General features: G+C 45.8%; 1 protein-coding gene across 1 annotated transcript in view; it reads left to right on the top strand.

Moving 5' to 3' along the window:
• DSCAM (DS cell adhesion molecule) overlaps nt 1–14,736 on the top strand; it is an 833,405-nt gene extending 818,669 nt beyond the window's left edge. Inside the window, exon 33 of the mRNA XM_018051616.1 lies at nt 14,263–14,736. Within this exon, the coding sequence (XP_017907105.1) occupies nt 14,263–14,615 (353 nt within the window). The 3' untranslated portion in view covers nt 14,616–14,736. The remainder of the gene's footprint in view (nt 1–14,262) is intronic.

Here is a 17,239-nt window from a genome sequence, read left to right as displayed (position 1 = left end):
TGGGTCGGGAAGATCCCCTGGAGAAGGAAATGGCACCCCACTCCAGTATTTGAGTAGCCTGGCATGCTAAGTCTATGGGGCCGCAAAGAGTCCGGCACAACTTGAGCAGCAGTTAAGAACTACACACTCCCATCTGAGAGACACACCACACTTCCCCTTGCATACAGCAAGCCCCCAGAGGAGCACTAAGTATGTGTGCAGTCTTGAAATAGTTAAAGGTTTGTGTTTTGTTGATGACTTGTTTCAGTGTTTTTTGACCCATATTAAAACATGTTTGAACTGTTTTCATGAAATTGTTCCCTGGATCCATCAGAACAATTGAAAAAAGCTAGAGAAGGTACTATTTTCTTAATATATACACTATTTATATATTGTTTTTTAATCTCACTTTTTAAATTAATTAATTATTTATTTATCTGGCTGTGTGGGGTCTCAGTTGTGGCAAGTGGGTCTTCCTTGCATCAGGTGAGATCTTTTGTTGAGGCTCATGGACTCTTGAGTTGTGGCATTCAGGCTTAGTAGTTGACAGCACTCAGGCTTAGTTGCTCCGCTTCATGGGATCTTCATTCCCTGACCAGGAATCAAACCCACATTCCCTGCATTACAAGGTGGATTCTTAACCACTGGACCCCCAGGGGAGTCCCTTACTATACTATTTAGGCTAAAATGATTTTATAACTTTAGGTATGAATAAACTTTTAAATTCACCTGAATTCTAACGTCCACAAACTGTGTTATCCACTCTAGATGCCAAAATTATTATTGAACATTTAATATGCTTTTAGAAAAATATGTCATCCTCTGGAAGCCTTCCTGTATCTCCTTTATAATGGAACTAAATTAAACACTGGGCACAAAGCCCAAAGTTACAATGTAGTATCCTGCTGACTGGAGACTGTCGAAATTACCAGATCCTTGAGCAGGTCTTTCAAACCAATTTCTTTACCTGTGTTCCCTCATGTTTCTGAATGCTTATCAGTCATCCAAGTCTCTGGATATCTGTTTCCTTGCCATCAGTTCTTTTTTGATGAGCTTTTTTCTCTCTCTCTCTCTCTCCATTTATAATCCCAAGCTTTTAAGTTCTTTACAAATTAGGATTAAGTTAAATAAATTTGGCCAGACTGTGGCTACAGGAAAATAGGAAACATGTCTTAGTTACCTTCATTTTCCCCCCAGTGCCTATCAGATATCTGACAGCATAAAGTGTTCAAGAAATATTTTCAATTGACTTAATTAATTGAATATATACTCCTATCACTGTTGATATATAGTAGGTGCTTAATAAATGTTATTGAATGAATTAATATATGATGATTGTGATGATGAAAAGATTGGCCAATTGGTTCAAATATTACAACTGTTAGAAATTATTAGTAAAATAAGAGAGTACATTTAAGTCTACTCCATCTTCCAGCCTAACTTTAAACAAAGTGATTTATTTTCTAATCTTGTTCTTAAGATTAGAAACTCTCTTCCACCAATGGGGGTAGTTCCCAATGAAATGTGGACAGCTACTACCAAGTCAGTTATCAAAATCTAGTTTTAGATTTTTAACACATCTGAACTTTGAATTTGCTGCCTTTTTAGGACTTGTGTACTTAAAATCAAACGCAAGTTTTGTAACTTTTGTTTTTTTTCAATAAGCCATGGCTATTTCCATCTTTGGGGCTGCCCTGGTGGCTCAGATGGTAAAGAATCTGCCTACAATGCAGGAGACCTGGGTTCAGTCCCTGGGTCAGGAAGATTCCCTGGAGGAGGGCATGGCTACCCACTCCAGTATTCTTGCCTGGAAAATTTCATGGACAGAGGAGCCTGGTGGGCTACAGTCCGTGGGGTCGCAAAGAGTCGGACATGGCTGAGTGACTAACACACATTTACACTTTAAAAACAAAGCTAACAAACCCTCTGTTTCTCCGAGAAGCAGCTGGAAAGTTTAACAGCGTCTTTTCCTCTTGGTCAAGGTGGCTCTCATACTTCGGTTACAGTACCGATTTTTGGTTTCAGGTAGCACCTGGAGCCAGTTTCTGACATTCTTGGATTCCTGCTGGTGCTTTATTCATGATGCATATCCTGTGCAGTCAAGAGATTCCACTGCAGGAAGCTACTTAAATCAATTTAAAGTTTCACACTTGCAACCTAATACAACCTGGCTCCGCCAGCAGCAGGGGCAGGACCCCCACACTCCTTCTGATGGACAGGTGGACACCAGGGCTCCAGCCTTGAATGTCTGTATCTCCCTGACTGGCTCCCTGACCCCGCTCCTCTGCCGCAATAAATGCAGTGGAAGTTTTCTGATTGGAAATGGCCATTGCCTGCCTCCAACTTGCTGGCTCTTAGAGTAAACAGTTATATGAAGCAGTTTGGGGGTTTTAGTTTTAGGATCTATTCCTCCCATACCTCATGCTTTCCTGAGTGTGTGTGTGTTTAACAAAAGAGAAGAGTGTGGAGTGAGAGGCAGGGTTCCCACCTGAAAGACCAGCCAGCTTCTGCTCAGGTCACATCCCCTGCAAAGGCTGGCCTTGTTCCCAGCTGTTGTTGTGTGCACATGTAGCCATGTACCTGCGTGTGCATACACACACACGCACACACACACACATATGAGGCTTGAGGTCCCAGCCTCCATCCTTCTAGAGGTAGCCTTGCTCTTTCCCACCCAACCTCCCCACCTCCCTCCTTTCCTCCAGCCTGTATTTTCTGGCATCCACTCCACAACTGGTCCTGCTTTCAGAGTGAGGGATACACCCCAGTGTAGGGGGTCCCTGAGGGTGTCACGTGGGAGGTCCCTGAGGGTGTCACGTGGGAGCTGGAGCTGCCTTTGACCCTCATGGACCCTTCCCCACTAGGGCCTCTGAATGCCCTTACAGCGAGTTCCCAGCTCACCTATCCTGTAAGCAGATTTTCCAATCCTGCTTTTTATCCAGAACTACTCTATTTCAGAAGGACCATGAGCACAGACAAACTTAAAGCTCCACTTCATACCTCAGTGTGGTTTTGAAAAGTTCACCAGCAAGTAGGAGGATCACAATAATGATGAGCCCTTAAAAATGCATGAAGCCTCCTAGGTACAAGCCAAGAATGGTAACAGAATCTGCAGGCGGGACCTCTGGTATCCAGCTCACATTACTTATTTAGAGTTGTTCCTGGTTGCCGTTTGGGAGTGAAGATTCATTTACCAAGAGGGGTTTGTTTACGAGTTTTCATTACCACTGCAACATTAATATTAAACTGGAAAAGCGTTAGATCTGGTCGGGTTGGGTGTGGGCAGACTACATGCTCCCCTTTGTAAGGAGCTCTTTGATGCTGTAGTATCCTTGCAAGTCTGTGTGGTTTTTAAGTGAAATTGCCAGAAGTCAAGGTACGCATCCTTGGCTTCTTACTTTTGCATCAGTCTCCAGCTCCATCCAAGCACAGACATCAAACCTTGTTAGAGCCTGATGAAAGTTCCTTTTGATGTGTCCCCAGAGGAGACTGGAGCCCACAGGGACCTTGCTTCACTGTCATTCTGCATGAGTTTTTTGTGAAAGTGTGCACATGTTCTCATACTTGCTGATGAATAAAGAATTGTCCAGCAGGGAGAAGAAAGCTATTGGAACATGCCTTGGAGTTCCAGGCTCCCCCTAAATGCATTCATTTGTCCCTTTTTTATCCCTAAACTTCTATTTCAAAAGTGCTTGACCAGTTTTCACAGATGAGATAGTTCAGAGCATAAGAAAGACTCTTTTAAGATTCAAGATTTTCATTAGAAACGATCAGACGCATTTCCTTTGTATGCATGTATGCTGAGTTGCTTCAGTTGTGCCCAACTCTTTGTGAACCACTGGGCTGTAGCCCGCCAGGCTCCTCTGTTGATGGGATTCTCCAGGTAAGAAGACTAGAGTGGGTTGCCATGCTCTCCTCCAGGGGATCTTCCCCACCCAGGGATTGAACCCGCATCCCTTGTGTCTCCTGCATTGGCAGGTGGGTTCTTTACCATTATCACCGCCCGAGAAGCCCTTCCCTTGTATAGGTAAGAGTTAAAGCTCGCAGGGGTCACAGAACTACTTGAGCAGATGCAGTATTTCAAGGCAGGATTTCAGCCCGCTCTCACTCATACCTGCCCATGGCTCTGAGCTCCCACCTCTTCAGGGCAGGTTTGACACAGACCTTCTGATTGCTGGTCCATCAGGCACATCCCTTACTTTTCTCCATGACAAACTGAGGCTGTAATTCCTTGTGGAGTAGGAGGGACAGAGGCATACAGTTCCTTATTCTGATTGAATCCAATGCTTTAAAAGCAAAATTAGGGCTTCCCAGGTGGCACAGTGGTAAAGAATCCACCTGCCAGTGCAGACGATGCAGGAGAGGCAGGTTCCATCCTGCGTTGGGAATATCACCTGGAGGAATGGCAACCCAGTCCAGTATTCTTCCCTGGAGAATTCCATAGACAGAGGAGCTGGTGAGCTACAGTCCACGGAGTCACAGAGTCAGATGCAACTGAGTGACTGAGCACAAAATAAAACTGAAGTGAAGTAAGGACCCCTTGGAATTCAGAGCTTGGACCATTTAAGCTAGGGCTCCTCAACAGCAGTGCCGTTAACATCTGGGGTTGGGTGAAGCTTTGTGACCGGGACCAGCCTGGCCATGGCAGGATGCTGAGCATCCCTGGCCTTGGGCTAGAAGCCAGTAGCAGCTGCCCTACCAACCAAGACACCTCCAAAAAGTTTCAGGGATTGCTGTGTGCGCCCTGGAGGGCAAAATGACCCTCAGCTGAGAACCACTGCTCTCAACTGTAGACTTTCTTTTCCTGGGGTGTGTGTGGCAAGTGGCCAGAACCCTATCACAGCCAGATTCACAGAGTTCAAGTCCATTACAGAGTTCCTGAGTTGGTCCATTCTCGTTCTGTGCTGGGAATGATTTTGCCATTTTCTTCCAAAGTTAAAGTGCATTCAAACATCGCCTGTGAGTCTAAACAGATAGAGAAGGTTCAGGAGGTTTTGCTTTCCTGATAGGCAGCTGTGGGGTGTGGGGGGTGGGGGAGTGTCCTGGTTTTCAGCTAAAAAGAGGCAAGTTTAACATAGCAGTTTTCGCACAGTGGGGCCAAGCAGGGCTGAAGGCCCCAGGGTGGTGGATGACACTCTCTGAGCTCACATCTGCTGATGGATGTTAGGATGGATCACTGTGCTGGCTTGCAGCCCATGGCCAGGAGTTATCTGCACACCAGTGAGCAGAGTTAACTACCGAGAGAGAAATGGATGCCAACTTATTTAGTCTGAACTTTTGGGGATGTTAGTGGCACCGACCCCTGAGGGCAGTGATGAGAGGATGAGAAATGGCCCATTATGTCAAATAATAAGGCATAACTTGGAAATAATGGCTAAATCACCTCTCATCCTTCAGGGCATGAATCGGCGCAGTGCCTGGGCCGGCGGTGGGGAGGGCAGGGGTGAAGGGTGCGGCTCAACGCCCAGGTATCGCAGAGGCCCCCATGCAGCTGGACTGTCGAGGGTCGAGGGCCGGCTCACAGCTGCAGTCATAACCCAGACGCCTTTGCCACTGTCCTGTGACTCACTGTCCCCTGTGGGCACTGTCCCCTGACCTTGACCTTTCTCTGTACGTGGCTCTGTGTCTCTCACAGTCATCTCTCCGGGTCCTATATCTCCATGACATCCATCTGCTTCCCTCTGGCCATGTTCCTCTGACCCCCTCCTCCCTGCCTCTCTCCCTTTCTCTGTCTCTCTGCCCCCATCTCTCTGTCTCTCTCTCCCCATCTCTCTGCTTCTCTCTGTCTCTGTCTGTCTCTCCTCTACCCTGCCCTTCTCATTCCCACCTCACCCCTGCCCTGCCCCATCCATCTCAGCACCATGTTGACCAAGCTAGCTAGGCAGCTCGGTGTTTCTTCCCACTCATCTCACCTCCTTCCCCACTCTCCCGCCTCCACAACTCTGACACAAGGGCCATCATGCTCCTAAGGAGCAGAGCACAGGGTGTGACCTTCCAGGGAGCACAGACATACAATTAGAACCCATGAAAGCCAGTGGGTGGAGGCAGCCCTCACGGACTCAGACCCTAGGACCATATGGGTTCCCACTGAGTTTTGGGGAGTAGCTCACCTGGATCAGGTGATTGGGGATATGCTAGAAGAGATGGAATTGCAGGCAGACAGGTGAGCAGGGCAGGGAGGGAAGGAAGAGGAAGGTGGGCAGGAAGGGAGCTCTGGGGTCCCCAGGTCCTTCCCTCCAGTCTTCACCGGGCTCTCGCCAGACTCTGCCCTTTTCTCCTACAGCCGCAACGTTGCCTTTCAATGTGCAGCCTCCGCTCTGATACACTCCCATCTCTGTCCTCTTGTCACACATGCACACACACAGAGATACACATGCACATACAGACACACATGCATGCACACAGACACAGACACACACACACACACTCTCTCCCCCTCTCTCCCCTGGAAGCCGGTCAGCCTGGCTCCTGCTCTGCACTCAGCTACCTCCTAACCCCCTCGCGCCTGCGCTCACTGTGCTCTACTCCCCACCCCCATGCCTCTTATTTTCTGGATGAAACTTGCCACACGTGTGCTAAGTCGCTTTAGCCCTGCCCCACTCCCTGCAACCCTATGGTCTGTAGCCCACTGGTAGGCTCCCCTGTCCATGGGATTCTTCACCTGGGAAGCAACGGAAACCAAGCAAGAAAGAGAGAGTGGGAAAGTGGAGAGGTGGCCAGAGGAGAGCCAAGAGGGGAAGTTATAACCAAAGAAGTGAACGTGAACCCCACGCTCCTGGTTTCCCGGAATCTCCCCCCACCCAGGCTGGGCAGCAGGGGTCTTTGGGTGCCCACTAGGCAGACCCTGCTTCCCCAGCGAGCAGGGGACCAGGGACAAGTGACCGGCTTGGCCTCAGCAGAGAAAGATGGATGACAGGACAGCCCACCGAAGGCACACCTTGGGGACAGTGGAAACCACAAGCATATTGGCTGCTGTTACTGACCATTAAAAAGAAAGCCCCTCCTGTCTTTGGTGGAAGGGGCAGAGCCTATCCCACATGGCAGAAATGTTCAGAGAGGCATCCTGTGAGGCTCCCAGCCCATCCCAGCTGGGAATACCCTCTGTGTTTGGACCCTGTGACCTCTAACAAATCGCCACAGGCTGGATGGCTCAGAAGGACAGACGTACTCTCTCACAGTTCTGGAGGCCAGAAGGCTGAGATCAAGGTGTCAGTGGGGTTGTACTCCCTCAGGAATTTCAGGGAATAATCTGTTCCTTGTCTCTTCTGGCTTTCGGAGGCTCAAGGTGTTCCTCTGCTCGTGGTCCCATCAGTCCAATCTCTGCCTTCTCCCTTTTTTGTCCCTCAGATTCTCCTCTATTTTCTTTTTTTTTTTTTTTTCCATAGGGACACATGTTTTTGCACTAGGGCTACGCAGGGGGCGCTAGTGGTAAAGAACCCACCTGCCAATGCAGGAGACCAAAGAGATGCAGGTTTGATCCCTAAGTCAGGAAGATCCCCTGGAGGAAGGCATGGCAACCCACTCCAGTATTCTTGCCTGGGAAATCCCATGGACAGAGCAGCCTTGTGGGCTACAGTCCACAGCTGAAGCAACTGAGATGCATGCACAGAGTAGTTGGATTTGGGGCCCACCTTAAATTCAGGTGATCTCATCTCAAGATCCTTTACTAAACTGCAACAAAATCCTTTCTCCAAATCAGGTCACATTCCTGGACACTGAGGGTTGGCATATGGACCTGTCTTTGGGGGGACACTAGTCAACCCACCAAAGACAGAAACTAAAGTAAAAGAAGAGTTCTCGATTCATTCACCTGGCTGATTTCCAGCCCTGTAACTTCAGACTCTCTGGGAAGGGAGACATCTGACAATAAAACTTTCACCTGTATTATCTCATTAAACCCTCCTTCCAGCACTCTACGGTGGATTCAGCTCTTATTCCTGTTTTATGAATAAGAAAACTGAGCCCAGACTTAAGTCTATCAGATTAAATGCAGACAGTGTCATCCAGGGGCTTTCCAAGTGGCTCTAACAGTAAAGAATCTGCCTGCAATGGGGGAGACCAGGATTCGACCCCTGGGTGGTTGGTAGCTCTAGTGGTACCAATGCAGGAGACATAAGAGAGGCAGGTTCAATCTCTGGGTGGGGAAGATCCCCTGGAGAAGGAAATGGCAACCCAATCCAGTATTCTTGCCTGGAGAATCCCACGGACAGAGGAGCCTGGAGGGCTACAGTCCTCACAAAGAGTTGGACATGACTGAGCAACTGAGCACCATGTTATTCAGACTTTCACCCTTAATCACCACCATTAGAAACGTCATTTAGTTCCTCCCACATGAAACAGGTGGATGGAGAGTCCGGGATCAAGGAAAGCAGCTGTGTAGGTGTCTAGATTGTCAGGACAGTTTCACATTCTGCTTCTCTCCAAGTGCTTGGTTGTCCATACATCTATAGATATCTGCAGAACCTAAGAGATGGACGGACAGTTAGAGAATCCAGCTTCCTAACTGGTGCTGGGACTAGACCCTGGAGAAGGGGATGGCAACCTACTCCAATATTCTTGCCTGGGAAATCCCATGATCAGAGGAGCTTGGCAAGCTGCACAGTCCAGGGGGTCACAAAAGAGTCGGACATGGCCTAATGAGTAAACAACAAACAACTGGGACTAGCACAAGCGGTGGGATTTTAGTGGCCATAAAGCATCTTTAATAAACAGCACTCCCCACGATCACTCTGGTGCTTTCTTCCACATCAGTGCATGAATTATTAAGAGAGCTCATTTGCAGCATTCACACAGTTGAAAGAGCTACTTTACGTGCTAATCAGAAAACACACACTGTCAAAAGGCGCTAATGAGAGCATCATACAACTTAATCAAGCTTTTGCCTGAAAAACTGGATCTTTCAGAGATATTGACTATTCAGCGATGCTTGGCAGGCCTGCAAGAAGCCAACAAGAAGCCCTTGTACATAAAGACGTGGTGCTGAGCTGTTTTCATTGTGAAGGATTTCCAATTCTCACCATGCTTTTCCAGCTACCTCGTTCCTTCCACCTAAAGCAGGAACCCCTGCAGGCAGGGGGCAGGTATCGAGGGCTTTGTCTTTTGATTTCAGACACATTCGTTCCACATAATCAAGCTCGTGAGCATCCCCACAATCCGGCTGGGACTAAGATGCTAATACTTTTTAGGAATTTAATAAGCCTGTTCATTCAGTGGGGAGTTGCTGAGATGGAGACCCATTCCTGAATCTGTGACAATGCACTGCGAATATGCCAAGCACTCGAGATTCAGTTGGGTCACAGAAGCAGCATAAGGCACTCTTGACCTACATTTTAAAAGAAACGTGGAGGTAAATGCCTTCCACAATTTCTCAACGTTTGAACAAAATGTTTTAAAAATAATATTAGTTATGTAAATAAATGAAAGAGTCAAGTAAATCCAATGTGTTTATTGGACCCTTGGAATAAAGACAGATGATCACTTTCAGGAAATTGGGTATATTGAAATTTCAAAATTAGTTCATTAGGGTATGTTGATTCACATGCAAAAAAACTATTTTTCATGCTACAAAGAAATTGTTCCAGTTTTTTTTTTTTTTTTAATGACATTAAACATAAAAGGTCTGTTAATGCTTTCGTGATGGTGTGGTGGTGGTGTGAAGTTGCTCGGTCATGTCTGACTCTTTGCGACCCCATGGACTTTAGCCTACCAAGCTCCTCTGTCCATGGGATTTTCCAGGCGATAGTACTGGAGTGGATTGCCATTTCCTTCTCCATTCTCATTCTTTCTGAAGTTATTTCTCCACTGATCTCCAGTAGCATATTGGGCACCTGCTGACCTGGGTAGTTCCACTTTCAGTATCCTATCATGTTGCCTTTTCATACTGTTCATGGGGTTCTCAAGGCAAGAATACTAAAGTGGTTTGCCATTCCCTTCTCCAGAGGACCACATTGTGTCAGACCTCTCCACCGTGCCCGCCCGTCTTAGGTGGCCCCACAGGGCATAGCTTAGTTTCATTGAGTTAGACAAGGCTGTGGTAGTTAGACAAGGCTTTCGTGATATTTGTTTACAATAATTAGCCCACAATAGAAAAGGTTGAATAATACATCCACAACCATAAAAGAAGACAGAGAATTTTCAATACCACCATCAAAAAAGGCACTAGGGACATATGGTTTTATTTTTTTTCTTAATTAAATAGTTTTATTTTTCAGGACTAAAGCTGATACACAGCTAGATATATCTTAAACATTAGGGTCTATAACAGTAAAATTCATGCCACCATTTTTTCTAAGTCAAAGTCCAGATACATCAAGTCACCAAAACCCATTTCACAAGAATGCCAAATTACATCATTTCTTTCTCTAAGAGTGTCGTGGACAATTTATTGTCAAGAATTTATTATTGGGCTTTCCTTTGATCCAGTTCACTGTATGAAGCTAGCACTGAATTACAAGTACCTTGACTTCAGTAAGCCAAATCCAAGGTGTCCTGGGGCTGTTTTAGTGGAATACAGGCTAAAAATATTAATGAGATCATATATAATTACTCACTGTCACTTCATGAGATCCTGAAAAAGCCAATGGGAAAATGCTAAGTGGATTCTTGCTTCAAAAATACCAAATAACATGACAGTGTAATGCAAGGACTCAGAAATAACTCGGTAAATTTCCCAGAAATAAGGTCATCATATCTCTTATCCTGGGGGAACAAAGCTTAAGGAAACCCAAAGCATTTTGAAAATCCTTATGCTCATTTATACTGTGCAAAATGAATTTTCCAGTAATTTTTCAGCCTGTCTTGCTTTTGTTTCTAGTTCTCCTAACCATTGAGCAGTCTCTCCCTGATGTTTAAATGGTTTTTCTCTTTCAGTGAGTAAACCTCAATTTCAAAGATTTTGGGATTTACGTGTGTGGGTGTGTGTGTGTGTGTGGCGGGGGTGGGGGCAGGGGTTGTGAATGTGTTCTCAGTCTTGTCTGACTCTTTGCAACTCTATGGACTGTAGCCCACCAGGCTTCTCTGGGGTTTAAGTCACTGTCTAATTGCACACACCTCACTTCTTTGTCAGCACCACAACCAGCTCACAGCAGCCCTGCTGGACACAGGAAGCTCCAAACAAGGGGTTGGCTGAGGAAGGCATGGAAAGCTGGGAATATTTTGAAGCAAAAAAAAACCAGAATTGCCAATGATTTTCGATTCAGAAAGTTAAGGAATGACTTATGGCTTAGATATGTAACTAAGATCTCCCCTGCGGTGTCCCCAGCCACATCAAACTGAGCAAGTCTGAAACAAAACCCACAATCTTTTCCCACCAAAATGTGATTTTTCTCCTAGGCAGTTTTTTTTGCAATGAATGAATGATCCTGCTGTCTGCCCAGGTTTCCTGATCTTGACACTTGGAAGGGAGTCATCCCTGACTCTTCCTCCTTTTTCACCTGTCCCACCTGTGGTCATTTCCAGAGCCCTCTCCTTGAGCCTCTTCCACATTTCACAATCACATGCACTCTCATTTCCCTTTGGTGCTCAGCCCACCTTCACCTGCACATTCTCCCACCTGGTCTCTCAGCTCCAGGACTGCCTGCCCCCAGGCCATTTTCTAACCAGAGTTGCTCACCAGGTATGCCATAAAGGAGTTACAGGTGAGCCTCTCACCCCTAGTGTGGCCAGGGAAAGCCCACTGCACTCATCCCAGTGTGTTGTACAAATATCCCTTGTCTGTTTGCTTTTCAAAGTGAGAACAATTGGAAGCACTAGGCTACACAATGAACACTGTTCCTAAACTGCCAACAGATCAGATCCAGGCTTCAGTCCAACTCAGACCCAGAGGATGTAGTTTGCAAAACATATCTAGTGACTGGGCTGAAACTGTGCTCATGCATTTAGGAAACCTACAAGATATATTAAAGATTTGAACTAGGGTCATGAAGATAGGACCAACAATGAGTCAACAGATAGAAGTAGAATTAATTTCAAGTAGAATTAACCTGGGTAGGAGGTATCAATATCTGAGGTTTCAAGCATCAATTTCTGGTAAGATGAGCATGACATTTAAAACGATTGGGCACAAAGGAGAAAGTGGCCTTTGGAAATGAGTCTGGGAATAGGGGCTGGCCGCCTTTATAAACTGGGTTTATAGACTGTGGCATTTAAAATTCATAATGGACAGTCATGTGGAAATATTTAGCAAAGCATCTAAAATTCAAGTCTAGGGCTCAAGAGAGAGTTAGCAAAAGGAAAAGATGGATGTGAGAGCTATTCATAATAAGATTAGATGAGGGCTGAGCCCCAAAGAGAGGACTGAGCTCAGGCCACTGAAGAAACCCTGTACTTGAAGATGGATGGAGGATAGGGTCCAGGAAAGGACTGACAAGTGTCAGTCAGAGGTGCAAGAATTGCTCTGGGAAAGCACAGTGACATGGAAGCTGAGAGTTCTGTGAACAGAAAGATCAACTGCATGAGGTGTTGTTGGTTCTATAGAAGGAAGAAGTGATAAGAGGTGCTAAGAAGAAGCCATGGAACATGACAATTAGAGGCACAGTCCAACTTTCAAAGAACAATTGCTATAGTTGATGGTGATGGTAGCTGTGCCAGTTCAGATTTTCCAAAAAGCAGATGCCAAGGCAGATTATATATGCAATGGATTTCAGGAGGCATTCTTGCAAAGAATAAAGAGATAAACAAGAAGCAGTGTCACCAAGCTCAGGTTCAGCTTCCCACTGCTCAAGAATCCAACATGAAGAGACAGGTGTTGGCCAAAGAAAAGATAGCTTTATTGAGGAAGCTGGCAAACCTGGGGAGAAAGTGGACTCATGCCCCAAAGAACCAAATCCCCAAACCCCAGGTTTTGCTCAGAGATTATACAGAAAAAAAGAGGAAGGGTCTACATGCTGAAGAGAGGATTTGGGATGCATAATCAGCTTAGGGACATTCTTCTGTGGTTGGTGGTGAGGTCACAGGAAATCAACATCATCAACCTTCTAACTGGTCAGGGATTTACGTGCTTGTGGTCAGTGTAAAATTAACCTCTTCTACCTGATGGGGGTTTCAATATCTGCAAAACAGCTCAAAGAATACAGCTGAAAATATTATCTATAGCCCTTGAGGAAGAAGTAAAGGTCCTTTTCTTTGATTGTTGGCTAAACTGTTATTATTTTGTCTTGCTTGAATGTTGTTCTTTGTTTCTGTATTTTGTTTCTCTGACTAAATTTATTCTTTGGAATTTGGGCAAGGCCATGAAAGCTAAAGTTTTTCTACAAATAAGAGGCAGGCAGAGGACATGGCCAGGGTGTGTTGCAGGAAGGCCTCATAGGGTCCTGCTCAGTTACAGCAGAAGCAGGCAAAGAGAGTCCACAGACTAAGACGCAGGCGTGCCACCTGTCAGAGGAGAAGGGGAATGAGGAGGTGGGCATGGAGAGTCTCAGCTGCAGCCCAGCAATGGGGAAGCCCTGAGCAAATCTCTCACTGGGAAACCCCAAATCGACAGAATTAGTCATCAAGAGAACCTGTGGTCTCAGGCAGTGCTGGGAGCAGCCCTGAAGGTGACCTCAGTGTCTAGGGAGAGGGGAGAGGTTGGAATCTTCAGTTGGATTCTCCCTGCAGCAGGTTCTCTTGAAGAGGGTTGTTTCCCTGGCACCATAGAAGTCAAAGTGAGTGGTCCTGAGAAGGAAGTAGTAACCCTGATACTCAGTCTTAGCTGTTCTCCTCTCTCTACGTGGCACTGACTGAAACAGAAAGACACAAGCAGTTTAGCAGGCAGGCAAAGCCCGGTAAGGAGGCCATGTACTCTGGGATTTCCACCAAAAGCAATCATAGAAACCAGTAGCTAAATGACAGCCAAGGTCACATAATTCCATGGAGGTGCTGAGACGCCATCATTCTTTGCTCAGCAGCCCTGCCTCCCTCTTCAAGCCTGGCACTCTCCTAAGCACTGCCCACTGTGTCCAGGGTTTGGTCTGTCACCATTTATACTCAGCGTGCACTGCTACCTTTAGCCTAAGTTTTTCTTTCAAAGTACCTTGAGATTTCTGTTTCTCTGGTTAAGTACGACTTTTATGGCTAAAGTCAACAAGTTGTACAAAAGCCAGCTCTCCTTGTGTCTGGTGGAGGGTCGGGGGATGAAGATGATGCCTTTGTAGGAATTCTGACCAAGGGTCTTGGGAAAGGCACCCGGAGGGCGTGGTGACAGTCACCTCTAAACCCTGAGTGGCCCATCACATATGCACAGGGTCACCAGGTATCTATAGACCAAGTTGAAGAGCCCACCTAATCCTCTGCATTCCCTTCCAGGTGACCTCATCCACTTGCCTCCATACCTTCGAATGGACTTCTTGTTGAACCGAAGTGGTCCAGGCACAAGCAGGGACCCGAGCTTAGGGCAGGCGTGCTTGGAGCCCCAGAAAAGTCGGACCCTGAAACGCCCCCCAGTCCTTGAGCCCATCCCCATGGAGGCAGCCTCCTCCACGGCCTCCACGAGGGAGGGACAGCAGTGGCAGCAGGGGGCTGTGGCCACATTACCTCAGCGCGAGGGGGCAGAGCTGGGACAGGCAGCCAAGATGAGCAGCTCCCAGGAATCGCTGCTGGACTCACGGGGCCATTTGAAAGGCAACAATCCCTACGCCAAATCCTACACCCTGGTATAACCAACAGCATGACTGGACAGCGGTTGTAAATACGGTTTAACAAAGTCAATCAAAGCTACCTTTTTTTTACGGAATTCCAATATTTATAATGAAAGAAAATTGCCAAAATATATTAAAAAAAGAGAGAGAGAGAGAGAAAATGCTGAAAAAAAAAAAAACCCACAGACAGTGCAAAGACTCTCCTGCTTTTTTTCTGTCTGAGTGTGAGATCCATCTGTCTGGGCATCTGATTTTTTGGGAAAGAAGTCCAGTTTTATGATCTTCACGGGCTATTGCATTTTTACTGATTTTCTACAAAGTGCATGGGGGACTCATTCAACCTTCTGACCGGAAGTTCTATCACACAAGATTCAAAAGGAAAAAAAAAAAAAAAAGGAAAAAAAATTAACCCTCTTTGTGAATTTAAAAGGAACCTTGATTTGGGGGCCGGGGAAATGTTCGTCATGTTTGCACATCTTTCTTTCCCATTAGAAACTGGGTCCCCGATTTGACCTCCTTCTGTTGTTACTTAGAATGAGTACCGTCAGTGAAGGGGTGGGGGGAATCAATCTGTTTTGGTTTTCTTTTTGGTTTATTTTTTTTAGTTTAATGAGACACTCTTTGCATTTTGTCTAAGCGAAATAAAAAAGAAAGGTGGTCTGCCTTTATTTTGATGTCTGTTTCTCTTGTCTCCTACTGGTCGCTGGATCCTCCTTCCTAGGGAGGCTTGAGTTTACAAACACCAGGGCTGGACCCAGAACCCAATTGAATAAACTAGAGTGGATTCCAAGACTCTGATCTCTGCAGGACAGTGGGGAAGAACACAGAAGATGCAGTGAGTCTGAGTATTCATGAGGGGCTGGCCAGGAATGCTGAGCTTCCTCACACGCTCTGCTCTCTACCTTCCAACGATACTTGGCCCTTCCAGTTTGGACCAGGGGTCAGCAAACTATGACCTGCAGGACAAATCCAGTGCACTGCTGTTTTTACAAATAGAGTTTTATTGGAAGACAATCATTCACACTGCTTGCATTTTGTCTATGGAGGTTTCATGCCATGATAGCAGAGTTGAGCAGTTACAACAGAGATGGTATGGCCTGCAAAGCTGGAACTGTTCACCATCTGACTGTTCATAGGAAAAGTTTGCAGACCCTCACTCTGGAGTCCCACGGGTGGCCCCAGCTCACTGGAGGAAGGAATATTGGAGCAGGAGGGGGCCAACCCTCAGGGACCTGTGCTGTCACCACCATGACCAGTATCTAATTGTGCAGTAGAACAACTTAGTGTCTGTTCCTCTGACTCTCTCCTCTGCACTCAGAGAAAACAAGTCCAAGAGTAAGTGGTGCTCTGCTGAAATCTAACTCTTTTCCTTCCTCTCAGTTTAAATTATTTACCGAGTGGTTCATCCCAATAGAACACATACTCTTAAATAGTATGAACCATTTTCTTCTTACAGTACACTTTAGAAAAAACCCCCAACACACACATTTCCCACTCCAGATTCTCTTAGGTCTCATGTCAAAGGGTAGGCATTGACCAGAAAATTTGGTCAAATGCTGGTGACTGCTCAGTTGCCTAGGTAGCAGACTGCACAAATACCTTCCCTCCCTTTAGAGTCTCTACAGGCTCCCCTAAAGCCACCACCCTAGGCTGGTGCCAGCCATTGCCATCTGGGAACATGTTCAGGAATTTCTTTCCTGTTATCCCTCCCTCTGTCCTTCCGTTCCTCCCTTCCTTGCTTCACTTCTTCTTTTCCAACATTCCTTCCTTCCACTTATTTTCCAAGCAGGCCCATTTGCCTACGTAGGTTCAGCAACACTGAGCGTCTGCAGAACAGGTCAAGGACATGCCAGGACTGCCTGCTGGTCCTGATATTAGGTGACTCCCTGGATGCGAATTGTTTTATTCTTGTTGTGGCTTCAGACTTTAATCCGTGTTGACAGCTTATTGTTTTCATCCTCACAGGCTCTCACAGACTGCTTTCTTTTATACAAAGAAATGAAATGTTACTTTCTGGGAAGAAAAATTAAAGTTCTATCTTTCATCAACCTAAAACTTACTATATTTCCCCAAACTGAGAAATTTGCCTTTAAAAAAAAATTATCTCAAATTGTGGAAAAATAAAAAATTTCACACCATGTCTGTCTCTGGAATGGATTGTTTTCAATAATACTGCCTTGAAAATGCTCATTAAAATGAGTTCAACACATAAGCACTGTATCAAAAAGTAGTCCACCCTATCCCTCAGGTAGAGGCTTGGTTTTGTGTGTGTTTTTTTAATGTTTATTAGAGTATAGTTGTTTTACAATGCTCTGGTAGTTTCTGCTCTATAGCAAAGTGAATCAGCTATATGTGTATATACATCCCCTCTTTTTTGGATTTCCTTCCCATTTAGGTCACCACAGAGCGTTGAATAGAGTGTGCTATACAGTAGGTTCTCATCAGTTATCTATTTTATATGTAGTAGTGTGCATGAGGCCTGGTATTAATATCTACAAAGAGATCCAGCTTAAAGGGGTCTCTGTGCATTGTCCATTACTGAGAGTAATGATCATTTTCCCCTAGACCTCTGCCCATCTCTAATTTATATTGCCTTCCTGAGGTCATCTTTATTAGCCTAAAAATTTTAAACGTTAAGTCGTGTC

Source organism: Capra hircus, chromosome 1 (assembly GCF_001704415.2).
Source record: "Capra hircus breed San Clemente chromosome 1, ASM170441v1, whole genome shotgun sequence".
NCBI classification, from domain to species: domain Eukaryota; kingdom Metazoa; phylum Chordata; class Mammalia; order Artiodactyla; family Bovidae; genus Capra; species Capra hircus.
Note: the sequence above shows the minus strand (reverse complement) of the source record. Positions and strands in the feature narration are given on the sequence as shown.